At 43.7% G+C, this 21540-nt stretch overlaps 4 protein-coding genes across 4 annotated transcripts; 2 read left to right on the top strand and 2 right to left on the bottom strand.

Moving 5' to 3' along the window:
- Window positions 1-362: 362 nt before the first annotated feature.
- On the bottom strand, window positions 363-10198 carry LOC128297314 (LIM domain kinase 1). The gene is made up of 9 exons (XM_053032939.1): window positions 10158-10198; window positions 8591-8690; window positions 8095-8209; window positions 7887-8017; window positions 7591-7815; window positions 7327-7419; window positions 6796-7187; window positions 5760-6717; window positions 363-5687 (listed from the first exon to the last, which is right to left on the bottom strand). Exons 1-9 carry the CDS (start codon window positions 10177-10179, stop codon window positions 3302-3304), a joined length of 4422 nt encoding a protein of 1473 aa, XP_052888899.1. The 5' UTR covers window positions 10180-10198; the 3' UTR covers window positions 363-3301.
- A 606-nt stretch (window positions 10199-10804) lies between these two features.
- Window positions 10805-15351, top strand: LOC128309604 (protein unc-119 homolog). Its single transcript, XM_053046038.1, has 3 exons — window positions 10805-11524; window positions 11635-11807; window positions 12027-15351. The coding sequence occupies exons 1-3, from the start codon at window positions 11049-11051 to the stop codon at window positions 12137-12139; spliced, it is 762 nt and encodes a 253-aa protein (XP_052901998.1). The 5' UTR covers window positions 10805-11048; the 3' UTR covers window positions 12140-15351.
- A 2224-nt stretch (window positions 15352-17575) lies between these two features.
- Window positions 17576-19296, bottom strand: LOC128298217 (putative protein tag-52). Its single transcript, XM_053033961.1, has 2 exons — window positions 19173-19296; window positions 17576-19107 (listed from the first exon to the last, which is right to left on the bottom strand). The coding sequence occupies exons 1-2, from the start codon at window positions 19294-19296 to the stop codon at window positions 17576-17578; spliced, it is 1656 nt and encodes a 551-aa protein (XP_052889921.1).
- A 419-nt stretch (window positions 19297-19715) lies between these two features.
- Window positions 19716-21272, top strand: LOC128309358 (60S ribosomal protein L27a). The gene is made up of 4 exons (XM_053045724.1): window positions 19716-19808; window positions 20271-20337; window positions 20404-20651; window positions 20892-21272. The coding sequence occupies exons 1-4, from the start codon at window positions 19803-19805 to the stop codon at window positions 21018-21020; spliced, it is 450 nt and encodes a 149-aa protein (XP_052901684.1). The 5' UTR covers window positions 19716-19802; the 3' UTR covers window positions 21021-21272.
- The last annotated feature ends 268 nt before the right edge of the window (window positions 21273-21540 follow it).

Here is a 21540-nt window from a genome sequence, read left to right on the forward strand (position 1 = left end):
TATTAACGTAATTTTACTAATGAATAAAATTTGCATACACTCACCTGTGCAACGGGTCAGCTTCCAATCCACCATCTGTAGCCGTGATTTAGTTTGACAGCAGTCACAGGCTGCTACGATGCACAGACGCATCATTTCTTTGGCAGCAACATTTACATGATCCTCATCCTCAGCATTCGCGATGAAAACATCTGCCCGCAGCTCGGAATCTGAGACCCCGCGGACGCGAAGGACATTCGGAAGTCAAGTGAACGCTATTTTCTTTGCATTGGATGCTGGCAGCAGCTTCGGAAGGTGCTACCAATCGTCTATCATCATGAACAAAACCATTCGTAACAGTGCGCGTATCTTTTCTGTACCATATTTAACTTTATTACGATTAGAAAGGTATTAACACGCATCCAATCAGCCAGCAATGTGTAACACATACATTAACTCGTGCATTCGCTCGTGTGTTTGCAACGAGTACAGATGGCAAGAAGAAACATTTTATCAGTGTGTTAATAAATTAGTGTCAAATCAAACGTATCCTGCCTTCTCAATGGCATGAGATGTTCTTGCTTGCAGTAGGCTTTAGCCCTTCGATCCCTCACAGTGTGCTTCTGCACTGGTTGGCGTGTACATAAACGAAATTATTCAATTAATGACTTTACGTATTCCTTCAGATCGGATTTCAATTTCCCTGACTTGTACCTGTTCCTCAACCTGTTTCATGCTCGGCATTCGAAAGAACCTTTTTGCTCCATTTTATTTCTTCAAATGAAAAACTCCATTTTGCATTTCCTGTAAATTATTCCATTCGTTGCAACTCCATTGTGCCATCCTTGTTATACAGTGCACTATTGTTTTGCGCGGATGAATGTAAACTGTTGTTTTCGATAACACATAAATAATGCATCCTTAATAACATTTTCTGTTTTGTCTTGCCGCAGGACGCTGCCTTTGGAAGCATTCCATTTCCATAAGTATTTTCCACCACACACGCACCATGGTAAAACAAATTAACACAACAATGCACTTTTAGGCCAACGCCACATGCACGCGATAAAAATAATCGGAACAATAGGCATTTACACCAGAAAAGAAAACCAAGCAGAATGCCAGCAAAAAGGTTACCCTGCGGGGCAGGAGAAAATCCAAACATACACGCGAAAGTCGGAATTGATCGGGATGTAACTAGTAAATATCGGCAAAATGTTTCATTCTTTGTCATGTTTTTCTTTTTCCTTTTGTGAGAGTGGTCAATGAGACATAAAAAATCATTCTTCCTTTCAACTGCATCCACCTGTGCGTCCACATTTCACGTGTACCGTTTTCGTGCTGTGCTTTTTGTTATTTGCATCGGAAAGTCGGAATAATTGAACAATAAATTAATACATTTTACATACATCCTTGTGCATGTTAGGTGGCTTGCATTACACGTTACACGCACCAGCCCTTTTGCATCGCAAGTACGAGAGTCGAAGAAAAAAAGGGTATCAAATACATTGCAGGGTCACTGAATTTTCCTATCCGCTTCGAATACAAATACAAGGCTCACATTTATGCTATCCTCACAGGCATGTTACTGGATGTGGGAGTTGCATTATTATTGCACTTCTATCGATCATCCGACCGAGTCAATTTTTCAAATACATTTCTTACTTTCCGCTTATCGCGCTTCCCAATCAAGTAGATTTCATTTCCATGCAGGACTTTGCCGTTGGTCGCCTTTATAACCTTTGCAACGTTTAGTAAAAACCGAGCATAGGAACGGTTTGTACACTGCGCTACCTTACATTCTAACCGGTTCCGGAACCGTTTCACCTATCTTGTATGCATTGCTTATACTATCTACATTACTAATTACAATCTTGCAGAACTTTGCATTAATGCATAATGTTCGCATTACGGTCCAGGATCGTAACATCGTTGCTTTATATTCTTATTCCGGTCATTCTGGTTGCACTCACGCCTTACATCTAACGTTCACTAAAGGTTGAAATCCGTACTGTTGTTGCACTGCTAACCACTACCTAAAGGCTAACTTAAAAAAGGATGTGTTTGTGAATAAAAAGTTTGGTAAAATCTAGGCCCTCAATAAAAATGTAACGCTAAGCAGTTGCAACGCCACTTGCCCATCTTGGTATCCTGTTACGTGTTTAATGTCTTTTTAGTTTGCAATCTCTTACATGGCTTGGTGGCCCGCAGGCCTTCTTGTCTTAGTGTAAACATAAAAAAGAAAAGTATGTACGCGGGCACACTATAACCACGTGCTTTATATATATACCACAATATCACAGTCCGGTTAGTAACTTCATCTTGCTATCGGGTTGAGAATCTCCTTATTAATCGTGTCGTTATACATTTAGTACAATTGGAAAGGGAGAAACTATTTTTTTAAAAGGCAGATAAAATTACTTTGCACAGATTTAAACGTGACTGTTGCTAAAATATAAGTGAGATGAACTCCTGCACCAGGAAGAGGCAGAGTGTTAAAGAGACAGAACGCGAGATCATCCAGGAATATAAATGAGGGAAAAATCCATAAAAAATTGTTAAAGCAACAACGCAAATAAATTGTTTGACATTGTCAAAAAATATTAAATCCTGTACTGATCGATCCATCATTCCGCATTTACAGGAACAGGAAATTTACAGTCACTCTGGAATATCTGGAATATCGTAGTGCTTGAACCAAAAATGGCATTTTCATGGAATAAAACCTAACAAATATTATAACTTTATCTGTACACAGGTGATGTGAAATCTTCGTCACTCGTTCAACTTTTGCTTGCGGGTTTGAAAGGTGTCAATGCATTCGCACCACCGCCCCAGTCACACAAAGAATGCACCGTCATACTAACTTAAACTAAACGTGAGGCCATGAACGAAGTCTTGCAGCACTAGTACAGATTTTCGCACTTTTCCTATGCACTGTTGTGTGGGGAGAGTTAAGAGAGGTGTTATCTGAGTAGAGTAGTGTCCGGAACAAGAGGTGCTTAAATAAGAAGGTGCTTTGAGAAATCGACTTTAAAACGGTTGCACTTCCTCTCCCATTAAAGGTAGTCTTGTAACTAGTTGTCGAGCCACTTGACGAGCACGAATCGTAGCACATTATTACTTAGCAAGTAGCGATTGGCATGTAGCTGCCTTGGCTTTTGTTTTGTCAAGATTCTATATAACTTTCAATAACGAACGCCTGTTTCCCTAAGATCGTTAGCTGAGCAGTTAATGTGTGTGTATGTGGGTGTTGAGTCTTAAACGACAATATACGTTTAAAAGGTACAATTCAATTGTGAGCAAGCTTTTCCCACTCTGTTTACTTGGGCACCTTGACGAGGGCGGTCGGTGATAGTACCTTCCGCTCTCTAATACATCCACCGGACACGGGACCACCGTGCAAAGCTCCTCGCACCGGACTAGTCGGAGACAACGGCACTTTTCTAGCCATTCCGGGCCCTTTCGTTCCAGCCACCATTGGGCCAATTCCTTTACCACCCTTGAGCGCTGCCGATACCGAATGAGCCTGCGAAAACCCGGTATTTACCTTCCGTGTCTCTAGCAGACGAGCATTAAGACGTCTAATGCTAGCGGGGGAAAGAATGCCGATGCTGCGGTTACCATTGCTATTGCTGCCAGTAACAGAGCGGCTTCCAGTTAGAGCTGATTGAGAAGGGGACTCTGGACGTGAATTGCTACCACTGCTGCCAACCGTTGGCGAAAGGGTCGATGTATACTTCTCCCTACTGCCCGAGTTGGCGCGAACTTCGTTGTAGTGGACTGTCATCCGCTCTGCCGGTCGATACGTACGACCCTTGCTTAGCTTTAGCAAATTAGCGGAACCGGTGCAACTGATCGGAGGTTTACCAGTGGATGGAATCATCTCATCGATACAAACTGCACTGTCAGCAACAACAGGTGCTCTACCTCCACTCCCCGATTTCCCAACCACACCCCCAGTGCGTTTCCCTGAAGATAACCGTAACGTTTGTCCCTTGCTTCCCATATCTGTAGATTCATTTGGTTTAGATTTGTACGAATGCACCGTAGTATGGACAGATGGTTTAACAACATTGGATTTGCCTATGCGATCTCCCATCGGAAGGTCACCCGTCACCTGTGCTGATGCCGAAATTGGGCCCCCAAATCCGGTTTGCGGTTCCGGATCGGACGTGGGAGATATTTTTTGTTTGGTTGAAAATATCGATCGTTCCGACGAGGTCGTACGCACATGTCCACTTCCTTTACCGGTAACTTTTGATCCCGCTGTTACTGTGGATCGATGCGTCCCAGCAATATCATAGTGATGCTTAGAGCTTGATGGCGTACTTGCAGTCGTTGAAGGTTCAGCGGCGCGGAACAATTTCCTGGTATATTGGACGGCTTTTTGAGCACTAGAGGATATGCACTTTTCCTCTCTTTTGGCCGCCATTACATTGCCATCCATCAGCCCCGTTGTAGTGCTGCTGTTACTTTCCGGGAGAATCGACGCCAACGGAGAGGTAGCTTTCAAAGAAGTGAAATTCTTTTTTGTTTCCACGGGCATGGGCTTCAATTCCTCATCGAGAGCAATGTTTTCTTTTTCACACTTTTTACGTTCACCTAAAGGAAAGATGTCCTTCTCACGATCCCCCGGAATATGGGTTAGAGTACTCACACACATTTCTGTGTGAGCAACAATGGATTCACACACCTCATTGTCAACTCGATTGCCATTTACCTCCATGTAGTTCAAACTGGTATCGCAACTCGAGTCAAAATCCGAACAGTTCTCCAGATCGCGCACATTGTTCAGCGTGAGATGTCCATTTTGAAGGTGAATTAAGAATCCTTTCTCACCGTAATGTTTCGTTTTCTGTTGAGCTAGCGGTTCATCCACAAACGTACTCCCGTCTCGAGCAGAAACCTGATGGCCAGTAGATTGGACATCTTGCAGTGGAGATTTATTACGCTCCAAGCTATCTTTTACCGATGCAAGTATCTGATCCGTAGTTGGTCTATCAGCCACGCTGGCCGCGCCTTCCTTTGCGATCATTTCGCTTGTCATGATTAAACTGATCGGTTCCGATGCACTACCGTCATCTGTCGTACAGCTAGTATCCGCAAACTGATCGGTAGTCCCAAGCCGAGCAGCTAACAAACTAGAATCGAGCGACTTTCGTTGATTCTCTCGGCTCAGCATCATTCGTTGCCGTCGCTTCGCACGTATACTGTCGCGTATACGATCCCCGTTGGCGGAAAAATCTTTCCCCAGGTGTGGTGACTTTGGTATATCGTTAAAATCCACAACAACGAAACCTGGACCTACCGATGCGGGTGCACCGTTTATTCCTTCCGAATGCGGAGCAGCACTCGTGGGGACATATGGCATACGAACATTACTGTCTACAGGCACATTACAAACACCGTCTACCATATCTAGACTCGTCGTTTGAACATCGGTCATCTTATGTTGCCGTTCCGCTTGGTCTTCTTCCTGTCCCTCACAAATGCGCTTCCGGCTGGGCGATGGCTTAAGACCATATCCACCAGATGCTGGTGGTGGCGTCGTTAAGCCATCAGGAGTGGTACACAAACTTGATTCCGTGCTTTGCAGCTCCTTAAAGTTCTCTATTTCATCGACGATTCTTGTCGGAATGGGTCGCTTCAGGGCTACTACTGTAGCCATGGTTTCTAGCCAACCTTGCAGCACATGAAACGGAGGCCTGAAATAAACAATATACCGCGGAGACGTTTAACACTCAATGCCATTTATGTCCAATGTCGATTTTACTTACCGTTTGTCTGGGTTCAAATCACAGCACAGAAAGGCAATCTTGTAGAAAGGCTCCGGACACTGGCCGCAAAATTTTTCCCGAAAAACCTTCTCGTTCAGTCCGAAATCTGGCAACCGGGGCAAATAGTCCGGATCGGCCTGCACTCGTCCAATGATTTCACACAACATGATGCCGAACGAGAAGATGTCCACCTTCTCGTCGTACTTATTGCCGCGCATCATTTCCGGTGCCATCCAGTAAGGGTTACCCACCACCGTATATCGCTGACGGCGCGGCCGTCCCCTACGTCCGATCGTACCATTTCCGTTCGGTGTTGCAGTACATTTCTCGTAAGCAGTAGTGCTGATCAACGGTTGCTTGATGATACGCGCCAATCCAAAATCGGCCACTATCACCGTGCCATTCTCGCGCACCAAACAGTTCAGCGAATTTAGATCCCGATGAATGATGTTCATCGAGTGTAGGTAACTCATGCCGCTTGAAATATCTCGCGCAAACGATATCCGCTGATCCCAGCTAAGTGGCTGCCCTGAATCGTGTATCAGCTCCTTCAACGATCCGCCGGGTATGAATTCCGTCACCAGATGCAGCTTCTTGTCCTTATACAGCACCCCAATGAACCGTAACACGTTGTGATGCGAAAGCGATCGCAGCACTGCCACCTCTTTGAGAAAATTTTTTTGCGCTTCCTCATCGACACGATACAGTTCCTTTAGCACCATCACTTCCTGGGTAACGCGATGCGTCACTTTGAACACTTGTCCAAAAAATCCTTTCCCCAGTAGTTCGCCCTGCACCAGATCCGAAGCACGGAAGATGCGTGCTGCTTTCGGTTCTACGCGAAATGATTTAGTCCGCGAGAGGTCATAAAATTCGCCACCCGTTGCCATCGTGCGATGTTCGTCTAGCAAGCGGGACATGCTCGAGCTGCGTTCTTTCTCCTTTAAACTATTGGTAGCTGTATGGTAACGGGTGAAAACAAAACATTACTAAGATATGCCTTTCCGTGCAGCTTTTCACTGAACTTTTTGCTCACCAGTATTGCAATTGACATCCTTCAAACGTTTCTGTAACTTTCTCGACGATCCGCTCATGTAACCTTCATCCTTCTTTTTGAATATACGTTCAAGTTTACTGGGCGATAGACTCCGTGTGGATTCATCATCCTCGTTATTGTTCAACGCATCCGGACATTTTGATACACCACTATAGGAAGCGGACAGAATTCCTTCACAACCTTTAACACCAGTCACCGGTTGCTCAACAAAATCCGGATCGTGTTCCACCGTCAGCTGAAGTGCTTTACCGGCTGAGGCTTCGATGAGATTTTGCAAACTTCCCAGCGGTACATCGCGTACGGGTGTACCATTGACTTCCAGTACCTTTTCGCCTACCCGTAGTGACATTAAATCTGAATTAAGCGTTACTCTACGCAAACAAAAGAAGAAAGTTTTATGTTAATTTTAGGTAAATATCAGGGATTAATGTAACAAAAGCTCATTGTATTAGTTGAGTTTAGCAACAGTAGATGGAAAACAATATGTGAGAATTAGTGTATGTTATTTACCTAAAGTGAAGCAAACCACAGCAGGAATCCAATGCGGTATTAATACAAGAAAAAATGTACTTTCCTAGCTGTCCGTAAGCGGTACAGAACACCCTAGGTTGAACATAATTTTGAGTTTACATCCGTAAGCGTCATCCACAAATCCACGTAGAAAGCAGCATCACGTAGAAGCAAGTTGGATAGGTTTGGTTAGTAGAGAGCAAGTGCGTGAGCATACCGGTGATCGGCACATTGACACATTGTCAGTTTGAAGCTGTTACTTACTCCGATATTCGAACGCTCTTGCATCCGTTGGCAACACCTTTCAGGGACGTACTGTACGGTTTTTCGTCCGTTGCCAAGCGTATACGATCAGATCGGTTGCCACTCCAGGGTATCTCGACCAGCCGGATGGAATGCGGCAGCTTATGTCTCTCTTTCGCCGGTAAAACTATTGTTTCATTGCGATTCACTTCCAATACTTTCTGCTGACGCTTGTAGCATACACCGCTGCAAGAAGAGAAAAGAATGCGTTGCTATCAGTTGATATCGAATGGCAGCTTCAGCCTAGCCGTACATACCAGTATAGCTTCGATCGTTCCAGCAGTGCGTAAGATTCTCTGTCGCCGATAAACACTTTACACAATTCGCAACGAAAACATTCCGGATGGAATTTGTGATCACCGGCAAACATCGCAGGTCCGGAGATAAACTGGAATAGTTTGCGATAAAAAACATGTGAATTCATCGAATAGCTTAAAGAACACATTAAACGCGATTTGTAATTACCTGCGAACACTGCTGACAGCAGTCACCAAACTTCGACCAATGATCATCCCTACAGAACAACAGCCCGTCCTTCTCGAAATACCAACTCGACAGCCGTGCATCACAAACCGAACATCTAATGAAAGGAAATAAGAATAAAAAGGAAACACACAAACACCCACTACATTTAAAAACGCTCATTGCAATGGTAAATTTAATTAGCGTACTGTAACCGAATTAAAACCTCTCCGCCACGGTGGGTGCATGCATGGCATGGCGAGACATTTCACCCCCAGCCGTGTCCAATCGAAGGAAAGACTTCGGATTCGGATTATCGAATGCACGTGGTCAAGCTCATGTGCGGTGCGGCACTATGTTTTTTTTGCGCCTTACAACCTCCTTCTGGTGTGAAACCACCACCAAGGCAACGCGCGGAAGGCAACAATAATACATCTAATCAAACAACCCGATAGCATTTCGCTGTTTAGTCTTGGATCACCAAGACAAGCCACCTTACCTGAAGCATTCCGCATGCCACAGCTGACCAACAGCGGCCACATGTTGTTCCGGTTCTATCGCATTATAGCAGCTAGCACATGCAGTTGTGCCTGGATTCCCTACAAGATAAAAACAAGAAATAGTTGTTGATAACAATTTCAATGTTGCTAGCGCAATGGTTACGAAGTGTGTGTTTGTTTTGAATCCCCTTGCGCTGAGGTCCACACAGCTGTACTATGTTGTAATCAGCATAGAAAACCGGTGATCGGAACGTCGGTGATTGCTTGATTAACCTTCTTACCCCTTTCAATTCGTTGGCTTATAGATACGGTAGAAGCCTACTTAGGGCAAATTAGTTCATTAAGTTGCCAAGCTATAGCCAAGCACAGTCATTCCGTTCTATCTGTAGCACATACCGAATTCTGTCTCTCTCCGTCGTGCACTTGTGTTGGGTTGGATGTTTTCATTTGGATTTGGCATGCGTTCAAACGCTTTCACTATTCAGTTGGGTTTCCACCGTTCTTATTTCGTTCTGTTTGCGGCTGTGTGTGGCCACACCAACTGCTTTATTCGCATTTTAGCGCATTGCTTCAAATCTATTTTCTAAATGCAACATATCGATCTTAGTACGGCGAACAAGGAAGGCACGTTCCGTAGTGTTTCTTTCGATTTTTTCCTTCTTTCTTTTAATGAATGAAATGTCAAGGTCAGGTGCAGCGGTACCGTCTTATTTTGGTTTGCCGCTGCTGTTTACGTTTTGCTCTATTTTGTTTCACATTCTTATCAACTCTAATGAGGAAGCTCCATCAATATGGTGTGTGATGCATCCATCGAAACTGGACATTAAGTAAGTCCATCCATAATATTACGTGATCCCTTTAGCTACGTGAGCAAAGGGAACGGTTTCCGCTTGATAAGTTACTTATTATTTCTTTTCCTTGTACTTTGTTGCTACACTGCATTCCATGCCAATGCCGCAAATACACACGCACATTAGACGACCGACGGTCAACGGTGACAACATTATCCAAAGAGCCCAACAAACAAGCGTCGCATGAGTCATGGTCGCATCGTAAACATAGTAGACATCCGACGACCTTTTGGAGCTAAAGCACACGCACACACAGGCACGGGGCCTCGCTCGTTCGTACGCACAACGCACGTTTCTACGCAATATTACCAAACAACATGTCAACATTTGTGCGAATGAAAGGGAAAACGCCCTTAGGAATGTGTTTTATGTTATAGCATTATTTTGCTTTCGATCCTAGTCGTTGCGGGGGATGTTGTTACGCATTACGCAGCTCTTGCTACCCTTACCATAAGGATGCAGTTTTAAACGTTTTGCTTTACCATTTTAAACACGCACAATATATTGTATCATTGATTGCAGCATTGCGAGGAATAGAGAGGCATATACACAAGCATTAACACTCCCACGCACCCCCGCAATCGAAGCGCTTCATATGTGAATTTGTCGCTAAATAGCGCGACCTGCAGGCTGCCCCGGGACATTATTACATAGCCCATCACTTCATCCCACCGACAATTACACAGGGTAAACATAATTCACCCAACTCACGCACCTTTTGCCCCGTTTTCGCCCATCGTTGCATTTTTTCCCTTCACAAACTGCAAACCGTCGTCCGCTCTCCTCCAGCGTTTCCGTTCCTCTAAGGGCTTCTTTACACAATGCACACAAGAACGTTTTTGGCGTACAACAATCTTTTATCTATCGATCACTCACGAAGCGGCTTTTCTTGAGCATTTTGTTCTACACTTGCACTTCCTTATCGTTTCGCGGAAATTGAGCAAATTTTGCCCGTGCTGGCACACGACCGCAGCGGATGGTTTTCATTTCATTTCGGTATCGGAACTCTTTTTTTGTTGTTTGGCATTTTGTTGACATTGAATAAATGCCGATCCGCTCTAGCAACCTTGGTCGTTCGAATTTTGACCGCTGTCAGACATTGGTTTGAATGGCTCGTTGGATTGGAATAAATTGCAACTTATGCGAACTGTTTGGTGCGATCTTTTAATGTACAAATATGTATGCATCATTGCATGTAATATTACAATCAAAGTGCAACTGTATTCCTGTTTAAAATCTTGTTTTCTTTATTCGTTTGTTGACATCCATTTTCCCCTTTTTCACGCACTCGCACTGCTGACAGCTGACAGGTAACGAAGGGAACACAAAAAAACACAAACACAAACTCTCTGGACGCATCACGTACGTTTCTTTTCGCATTGTAATAAAATTACAATACAGAGCAGACCCAGGAAGGATTTCGCTGGATATGTGGCTGATTTAGTGTAGTTTTTGTACTGTTTTGTTGCGATAATACTGGCACACCGATAGAACGTGCCGTGTCGCAGTGGTTTCCATCGAATTAAGAGTATTATTCAACCAAGAAACCAGCCCCTTTACATTCGTCCTCAAACTTCATTTGGTGCTGCTGTGACCCAATAAAACCATGAGTGTGGTGGGCAAGAAGCTGAGCTCATCGATATCGGGACAGGGGGCTGCTGATGCTGAAGGGCCTTCGCCAAAGAGCCCTACGGCAGCAACCGGTGGCACTTCGGTGCAAAGCACGGTCACCCCCGATTACGTGCTGCAGCTTAATAAAATTACCGAAGACTACCTCTGCACACCGGACGCGAACATCTACGAGATTGACTTTACGCGCTTCAAAATTCGAGATCTGGAGTCCGGTGCGGTGCTGTTTGAAATAGCGAAACCATCGCTCAGCGACATCGCCCATACAGCGGGAGCCGACAGCAAGACGAAGGATTCGGTTGCAAGCACGACAAATGATGAACCTGCTGGAGCGCCATCCGCCACGACTGCGGGAAGTGAAGATACGGAGGAAACGTTCGAACCGAATGCTGGCCGTTACGTGCGGTACCAATTTACGCCGCAATTTCTAAAACTAAAAACCGTCGGTGCTACGTAGGTGTTCCACAACATTCTTTCAAATTTACCATCGAACCATATGACCAATAATTATCATTTTTTACATATTGCATGACACCCGTCATCCTGGACCTGCTGGCAAACAGTGTCGAGTTTACCGTTGGCAGCAAGAGTGTGAAAAACTTTCGCATGATCGAACGACACTTCTTCAAGGATCGGTTGCTGAAAACGTTCGACTTTGAGTTTGGATACTGCATTCCCTTTTCTAAAAATACTTGCGAACACATTTACGAGTTCCCCGCTATCCCACCGGATCTAGGTAAGTGTCGGTGCAATTGTGTACGCGGGTGCAATGTGCAGCCAAGAGCTAGGTAGAAATGTGAACTAGATACAATTGAGAGCATGTGTTTGCTGTGCCCTTTTTTTTGCACAACTTCGAACGATTTTGCAAAAGAAATCGCAAACATTCGCACACCAACCCTTTGATAATTCTAATTTTAATTTTCTCATCTTCCCTTCTTGTCATCTGCAAAAATAGTGAACGAAATGATTCAGCATCCGTTCGAAACGCGTTCGGATAGTTTTTACTTCGTGGACGGTTGCCTGGTGATGCACAACAAGGCCGACTATGCTTACAACGGTGGACTGTGAGCAGGTGTGTTTGTTTAGAGGAGCAAGAGCAGGAATCGGTTTTGTGTTTAAATTTTGGTAATAATTTTCCTCGAGATTTGCTCGAGATCTAGTCAATCCGCTGCTGTTGTAATAATGTGAACGTGTGTTCGAGTATGTGTACGTTTGTGTGCCGGTAATGGATTTCCTTTTGCACCGATCATACATTGCGCAGCAGAAGCCGAACTACGTGAACCGCCGTTGATGATCCGACTTTTTACTCCTACTCTCACGCATCTGCTGGGTGTGTATGGGCTGTATGCTGCAATAAATTGACCAAGGAACGTGAATGGATAGACACCCATGGGGATAGTGTTGAGGGAGGGACGAGTAAAATTGTAAACAAACATCGTCTCACCCTCGCCGGTAACCGCAGCAGCAGCAGCAGCAGCAATACGAGAGTGTCTGAAAAAGAAATCGATGAAAAAAAAGAAACAAAACAGGTATGTTAAATATAATTATTCTATAACGAGCAGAAGAAACAGAAAAAAGGGAGAGAAAACAAAACAAAAATACAATTACCTACAACCCACAGCGAAACTCATGAAAGACATTTTGAAGATTATTTGTGTTAAAACGTTTTCTCCTACGTGCGGCTTTAACTATTTATTATAATAACTACCTAAGGAACGCTAGGGAATTGGGATCCCTGCGTCCCGAAGGAGGGAGCGATAGATATGTCCCTATCTGATGCAAAACTGAGAAATAGCCAGCAGCACACACATACGTCTAATCACCTTTCTTGCCTTAATTATCCGTTTGTTATCGTTGGTGCGCGTAACTATCGCCACGCCACAACAGCGCGATGAATGACGATAAGCTCTTTAATTGCATTGCGAAACGTACGTAGAACATCTTGCGTGAAGAATTGTATTTAAAAATAGACCGCACGAATGAAGATACCGACACAGCACATGGCAAGACGAAGCTGATGATCATAGCGATGGAAGAAATTTCCTTTACGATAGCAACATGTGGAAGATTTTACCAGACCAAGATTGCTCTGAGATAAGGAACAAAAAGTGGTACATTTATTCGTGGTTTTGGAACCGCTTCCTTCTGTTTAACCTCGTCATGATTTGCATCGAATGGCGATAAATGCAGGTAAATTGCCCAATGCCACTTGAAAGATTTTCTGCAGCACTACAGTTAGTAGAAAGAATTTGATTTTGTTATCTTTTTTGAATGGACGATTAAAGGTTACTGTAAGTTGTGGCATAAATAGGGCAACCACAAAAGCATGATCGTGTTTTGTTTGATACCCTTTGATGCATAATCTGAGGGCATTCTGTTTACTGATGTCGTTATGCTCCTTCGAATGGGAAAACATTATTGCGCCGCGGAAACAACACACGCGATTTTGCGACCCTAACCGTAAGCAATGCCTTCCAGAAGCCGTTTTTCCCATTGTGTGTCCTTTGACCGCTACGCGGTTTTGTTTTGCCATTTGTGCACATCTCTTTCCCCCTTGTAACGCGGGATTGGGTAAAGCAAAAACAAAAATCGAATAATTTCACTTTCACACCCACAAAATAACACCTACCCTTAGGAAAAAGGGGGGTGCCACCATGTTGCCGCCAGTCACAGGGGTGACAAATAGCAACCCCCGGCGGTATTTGTTACTAACGGACGCTTTGTTTTTGTGCCATTATCCGCGGTGTTATTCGCGTGACCACAGCGTAACATGGTGCGAGCGAGCAAGAAGGGTGGCAGTTGGTGGTGTTAAATTTCAACATGTAATAGGACTGTTTCCATTTTTTTCTTATGTGTATAATACCTTATGCTGCATGAACGATGAGGTGTCTATGTCACGAAACACGAGTGCTTTAACTTTTTATCGATTATTGTTGGAACAGGTCAGCTGTATAGTGCGAAATAATCAGCTTGGAACAGAAGGTCCCATCCATATTCTTTGTTTGAAACTCTTTTGTAACTCTCAAAAGAATCATCCTTTTTCCGATTGTTTGTTTCAAACGGATAGAAAAGTTTTGTTTGAAAAGAGGGGAATTTAGAAGAAGTAAAATAATGTTTGATTATTTGAAAAAAAAAACCCATACTGCAAGCTTTATTGCAACACAAAGCTAAAAATAAACAACCTCACACACCAGTCAAAATATAAAAATAGTAATAATAAAACCACAAATCACAAAACAATAAACACAACTAATAGCAATCGTTATGAGAAAGAGATAGTAAACGTAAAGAAAGCATATTAAACACAATAGAAGCACAGAAACAAATATGCAAACCTCACGCACCAGATGAAACTGGATGAGAGAAAGAAACGTTCAAACTTAGACAACACCCGATCCTATAGATGTTAAAGTGCTTTGATGTTAAACCCATAAGCCAGTAACATGCGCTGGAAAGGATGCAAAGGACTGAGTTTTAAACCTTCTGATATGAATATGAATTAGACGAACGAAATAAATACAGCAGCACGAATCTTAGTACATACCAAATCTATCAAACGTCACGGCCACGATCACTGACACCAGCCAACACCACCATCACCGTAAAAAGCAAACCAGCAATTGAGTATTAATTCGGCTGGTGTATAAAAATAGATGTTCTACCGGAAGCAATAGCAAACAAAAAGTAAACAACACGTAGCGCAAAAGTCGGATGAATTAAGGCTAACGTAGGACAAACATTTTAATCTCAGATCGGATCGTTGCAAAAGCATGTTGCATACTTGAGCGGCTCAGTGAAGTTTTAGTTACAAACAAAGTTCTTTGTGATCGTGAAGCTCCTCAGTTTGGAAGTTCCATTTCTATGTTGGTGGTTAAAACATTATCCATATTTCGGTTGTGGAATTATTTTTATAATAACAATAGAACTGAAGATGAGATGTCGTCCTACTAACAATTTTACCATCTAATATGTCTCAAGAACCGCTAAAAGTGATCAAACGTACAGCAAAAATGCTGGACCGGTTGAGAGATTATCACACGATACGAACTCTTGTCTCAGAGCTACCAAGAACTATCGAGAATTATGAAAATAGCTACGAAGAATGAACGCTCATACGAATAATAAGTTACAATAGATCTTTTCAGACCTTTGGTTGCATAAATATGCATAAGTGCTAGTCTTATAGATTCAAGAATTTGAATGAATCTTTGAACAAAATGAAGAACTATGAATCTCTATTCTGAGAGTTAATGTCTGCTTAAAGATCAATAAATCCTCAAACATTCGCGAATACCCGGGGAATTTTGTATTTTCGTGAATCTTTGGGCATTCCTGTATTTTTGGGGATTAATAAATCTTTGAGGATTCATGAACCTCAAGATTCATAAATAAATTCAAATTCATCTCAAGATTTATTCTTCACTCTTGATTGAGGATTCATATGAATGACTCTCCTCTAAAGATTCAATAGAAACTACACTAATAAGTGCATCTGATTTGTTACAGATAGGCTAGAGTTGTGTTACTACTTTTGCCTGATGCTCAGGACAGAACATAACTAGCAATTTCGTGAGTGTTAGATGAGCTCGTGGAGGAGGAGTGCTTGCGCTCACATTACTGCAACCCTAATTGTAAACTACCCGCCCTGGATGTTTTCTTGTAACATCTGTTTTATGTACCCTTTGGTATTTTTGGAATGTTGATGCATTTTTTTAATGACTTAGAATCTTCAATACCATTTAACACGGTCCATGGTTTACTTCTTCGCTGACTTCAGCAGTCTCAGAGACCCTAGTCATTAAGTTTAAGGCTCACCCACAAATGAATGGACCTCCAATGTTTTTTGCGTGTTTGTGTGTTAGGTTATACAGTAGAAAGTAACGCTACAATCAATTCAAACAAAGTTTGAAGCTGAGGTTACGTACGTTACGGCGATTGTCTTTTGACACGTTTGTTTATTGCGTTTTTCGTCCATTGGAGACGCACACCTTTTGTTGACGTTCTAATGGAGATCGATCTTTGAAAGCACTGAGGGATAAGTGGTTTTAATAAGGATGAGCAAAACAACAGAACCGAACACGACACGAGGACGGAACTCTGTGTAGGAATAATGTCTTTAATAGCATCACGTGTCCAGGTGCACTAGTGTACACCTTAATACGCCGCCCAATTGAAGTAATATAAAAATTTGAACGAAAACCCAGCGTTACCGGTAACGACAGAACTTAAAGCGATCGTACGTAAGTCAAACAAACTAACTCAAAAGAGCAACCATAAGAAAATATTAGAATATCGAAAGTACCAGGAAGGGATGCGGCGTAGACAAACGTATGCGACGAATAAAAACTAGATGAAATGCATTTGAATGGAAATAGACATGAAATACGTAGCTGAAAGTACGAGAAGGAATAGCGAATAAGGTAGTACAACATGGAGTGGAAATATCCCAAAGAATCATTTCCAAAATTTCTGCTGCAATGCTGCTGTTCTTAATCAGACGTAACGTATTTAATATTGCGAAGCAATAAAAAAAACACAAACAAACACACAATGTGGTTCAGTAGACCATATCTGAACGATTACTAATTCAATTTAAAGAAACACAAAAAAACACACACACGTAAAAGTAAAACAGTGAAGCCGTAAATCGAACGAATAGCTGAAGTAGATGATGCATGCGGTAAAAATATAGCAAGTGTGCGAGACGAAAACGTGAATCTAAGTGGTGCAAAAACGAAAACCGAACTAACTAGTCAAAATTTTCCAAAGATAGTAAGCTAACAAGGGAAGGTAAAGAAACGTAAAACAAAAACAAGAAAGCAACCGGTGTTCGGAATAGAAACCGATCGTGGTTCCTAATTTAAAGTTTAGATCTACGAAAACGAAACAAGAGAAACAACGTCTCAACCAAATCTTTGCTTGGTGACAAACACCTTTACACGAAACTCTTTCTCTGTAACTCTCTCTATCTCTTTATGCACTTTAAAAGTGGCATTTTTTTAGATAATTTTCTCACTTTCATACGTTTACTGATTTCCTTCTGGTGTTATACAATGTCAACGTCCAATACCAATTATCACACGACAGTTATCTGATTTTCCACCAGTGTTTCATCTTGCGTTGATTGACCAAAGTGTTTTACTGTGCAAATCATTTAAGGCACCGTTTTCTGTTTGAATTATGTGCTTTCGATTAGCTCTTATTCAAGTACGATAAATAGATTAACACATTGTTCGGTGTACTAATATCGTTTCTTCTTCATTCACGAAAGAACGTCCCTACAAGTGGTATATAATGTGCCATAAAAACAGGATCAAGAGTCACAATGTAATGAGAAACATTTGATTTACATATTAATGAAAGTGTCCGGATCGGTTAGCTCCAGGATTACTGAATAAATATTAATTTCTAATGACTAAACTAACAGTAAAAAGTACTCTCGGGGAAAAAGCAAACATAGAGAAAACGTTTTGAGTATATATAATAGCTAGTGATCCGTGCGTTTTAGTACCGCCAATGCATGGACGGAAATCTGAAATGCACGTGTCTACTGCCGTTGATTTGTGCTTCATTATCTGCCTCATCTGTTCCTGAATTTAGCTCGCCTGGACTCGCTATAACTGCTGTTGAGCTGTTTGGGGTGCCATTTTCGTTTCCCCATTTAAATCCTGTCGAACTGAGCTGAGTTCTAGCAGCAACAGCAGTACTGGTTGTTGCTTGTGGAAATCGATGCGACGCGATCGAATGGTTCGCAACCGATCGTGCTGGAACATACTGTTGCATTCCACTCGGTTCTCCGAGCGATTGATTCAGATCTAAACAGTTAATCTTCGTAAAGGGCCACAACCCGCCACGCTTCCTTCTCGTCTTATCCGGTTTTTGGATACGATCCGGACTAGTCGTCTTGCGTCGCAACAACCACATAATATCATCCTCCGGTTCCAAACGCTGCAGATGCTTCTTACGCATCGGCTTCCTATTGCTGGACATTTTTCGCAACGTTTTCCTACACTGGACGTGTAGTTCGATTGCCTCCTTTATCGCAACGTACCAGCCATGGCTTTCCTGCTCACCGTCCGAGCAAAATATCGTACCGTCGCCGCTGCACGTGATCCGGAAGTTGCCCCGAAAGAGCTCCACGATTTTGCACTTCTTCAGCGGAAACACACAGCAGCACGCGATGCTTGAACCTTCCGTCAGTAGCACCTCAACGTCCTTCAGCACCCGACAGTACATGAACATGTCCGACATTAGAATGCAGTACTTCTTCGAGGTGGATCCATCCGTCTTTTGCTTACGCAGAAACCCTTCCTTCAGGATCTTACGGCCGGGTTTGACCAGCTTAAGCGACTTGTTGGTGAGTGCGTTCTGGACCGTGATCAATCTTTGGGTATTTTCATAATCTTCCACGACGGCATTAATGTGCGATACTGACTGTTCTACAAGCCGTATCGATTCCAGCAGCGGTTTGTATGCGCCATCCGAAGGGCTGGTGTAAAGTAGAACCTGCTGCAGAAGCAGCTTGTACCGCGGGATGCGCTGTATCGGGGTGATAAGCAATGAGATCAGCTTCATCTGCACTTCCGGGCGCGATTCCGTGTTTGCGATGTATCGCTTCAGTGTGGGATTTTTGTCCATTAGCGATTGGAGCATGCAGAGCGAATTGCGATAGTCAAATGCGTACACCGAATAAAGCTTAAAAAATGGACCCAGGTTGGTGAACGCTTTTACCACATTGTCCAAATTTTCATCCAGCTTCTTGAGCAGCTCTTGGCTAAGGTTGTGGATAGTGTCGAGCTGTCCGAAGAGCTGGTTGTGCACCTTCTCGGTCAGAAATCCATTGCTGCGCAGCGGTGTGACAAAGTATTCCAGCAGCAGTTCCAGCTGCCGCAGATACGACTCTTCGGACGTACGAATTTCCCGAACCGCTTGCAGGCGCAGCTGTTGCCGCTTGTCCGATTCGTTATTCTCTGCCGCTGGCATGCAGCGTACCGGACTGTTGCTGTGCGATCCTGGCAGCATAAAACGACGGCCACCTAAAAATCATTCAAACTAATTAATCTACGATTGTGCAAACAACAATGCTTCAAGCCAAACGTACTCCCAACGCGAACATTGTGTACGTTCTGCACCTTCAGTGCAGCTATCAGCTCGGAACGCATATCCTCTGGCATCAGAGGCTGTAGCTGCGATCGGAGACCCGCTTTTGGCGTCGATTGGGCCATATTTCTCACTATTAAACCACTAACTTCTAGCCACCGAAGCAATTAAACCCTCCCGATAGCAAACAATTTCCAAACTCAGCCGTTTGCGGCTTGCTATGCTGACAGTTCCCTTTCGAATTTCAAAACAACCGTGACAGCTGCAGCTGCGGGGCTATGAAACTTTTCATCGCGCAAAAGCGGGCTCTGGTTTCGTATGGAATTATTATTTCCCTTTTTTAAATGCTGCCACATTTCGCTAGCTTCAAGAAAAAAATTAATGAACCACTTCCATCCACATCCATGAAATAAATAAACGTTTTCTTTTCATAACTTTTGTTACATTTTCCCCCCATAATAGCCACCACTAGGCACCGCTGAATGGTTGTCAAAGAGATTCGACTTCCGTTGAAACGTCACCCGACTAAACGTCAAACACACCGACCATCTCTTTCTTTTTCCGGCAAACTCTACGTGCTGTCGACACATTTTTGTGGTAACAGCGCCAAGTTTTTGGATTTTCGTACACAATGGTCGTAAGTGTCGGGTGAAATCGGTTATCAACAGCGAGCGCTTCCTTCGGTGCATCGAGTAGCGAAAGTTCCTGTGTGAAAATGGCGTTGCAAAGTATAGAAAGGCTGGGTGCATTTCGCGGTGCGGTGTTACCCCAGCAAGCCGTCATCGTTTGCAATGGCCAGCTGCAGCAGCACCTCATCGGTGTTAGGATGGTGATCCTTCGTGTTTGATATCTTCATGATGATTCTCACGTACGGGCGGACAGAATGCATACTGTGTACAAATTATTATGCTACCAATCCTGTTGATCGTACTGTACTGATAAAAGATAGAAATGGAAAGATCCCTCCTAACTGCCGACGATGCTGCCTTGCTGCACCTTGTAGACAAACAGATCATCGAATGATGTGCGGTCGTGTGTTGATCGGGAAGGGCATTGAATGCAATGGATTGAATCACTGTTTTTATGATCTATTACACAGAGTCTTAAGGTGCGCAGGAAGACCAGGAAGCTGCGTGGTCACGTCAGCCACGGTCATGGTCGTATCGGTAAGTGATCCTGGCGTCCCTCGGCTGTTGGTTGCGTGTTAATAACCGATTGGTTCTTCATTGTAGGCAAGCACCGTAAGCATCCTGGTGGTCGCGGTAACGCTGGTGGTATGCACCATCATCGTATCAACTTCGACAAATACCATCCGGGATACTTCGGCAAGGTCGGTATGCGGAACTTCCATCTGAACCGTAACCACAAGTTCTGCCCGACGATTAACCTCACACACCTGTGGAGCCTGGTGCCAGAAAAGGTGCGCGAGGAAGCGAAGAAGAATCCCGAGAAGGTCCCGGTCGTCGATCTGGTTCAGTTCGTAAGTATCCGTGGGGTTTGTTGTGGTGATGAATGGTGGCGCTTCCTTTGGTCACACTCTGCATGATGATTCTCACGTACGGGCGGACAGAATGCATACTGTGTACAAATTATTATGCAAACAATCCTGTTGATCGTACCTTACTGATTGAAGTCTAGAACACAAAGAACGTCTACCATTTCTTCACCTACGAACCTATTCTTTGAAGGCAAATGACGCTAAAACTTGTTCTATCCGTAGGGTTACTTCAAGCTGCTCGGTTCCGGTTTCCCACCGAAGGCGCCCATCATTGTGAAGGCGAAATACTTCTCCAAGCTGGCCGAGAAGCGTATCAAGGCGGTCGGCGGTGCTTGCTTGCTGCGGGCTTAGAGCATTTGGCTTTGGGTTCACTCACACGGCGCCTCGGAAGGGCCATACTATACATTCAAGTGACGTTGCGCCGTCCGGAACAGCCACACCAACACCATCTCGCGGTCCTTCCGGCTGTTCTGTTTTGTTTTGGTACAACGTTTCGTGTGTATTGTGCATGTGAAGGTAGAAGTGCGATCTGACGCATGTAAATGGGAGTGGAAACGTGAAAGGAAGAGCAGAAAATACAAGAAACCAACATCTAAAACCTGATGCAAATGTTTATAAGTATCTTTTGGTATCAAAATTGTGAGAAAGAATGTTCCGGCATCGTATAGAACGGGACAAATTTCGCCAGGGGCCTCTTGTGGTACCCTTCGGGGCCCCCTCCAGCATAAGGAGAGGTGGCCAATGTATACACCTTTAACTACTACACAATTGTTTTGGGGCCCTAGGCTCACCAACACGGTGAGGCCCTAGGCGATCGCCTACTCCGCCTACCGTTTGATCCGCCGCTGATCCCTTTTCTCAACTCAACCAC

This window comes from Anopheles moucheti, chromosome 2 (assembly GCF_943734755.1).
Source record: "Anopheles moucheti chromosome 2, idAnoMoucSN_F20_07, whole genome shotgun sequence".
Taxonomy (NCBI): domain Eukaryota; kingdom Metazoa; phylum Arthropoda; class Insecta; order Diptera; family Culicidae; genus Anopheles; species Anopheles moucheti.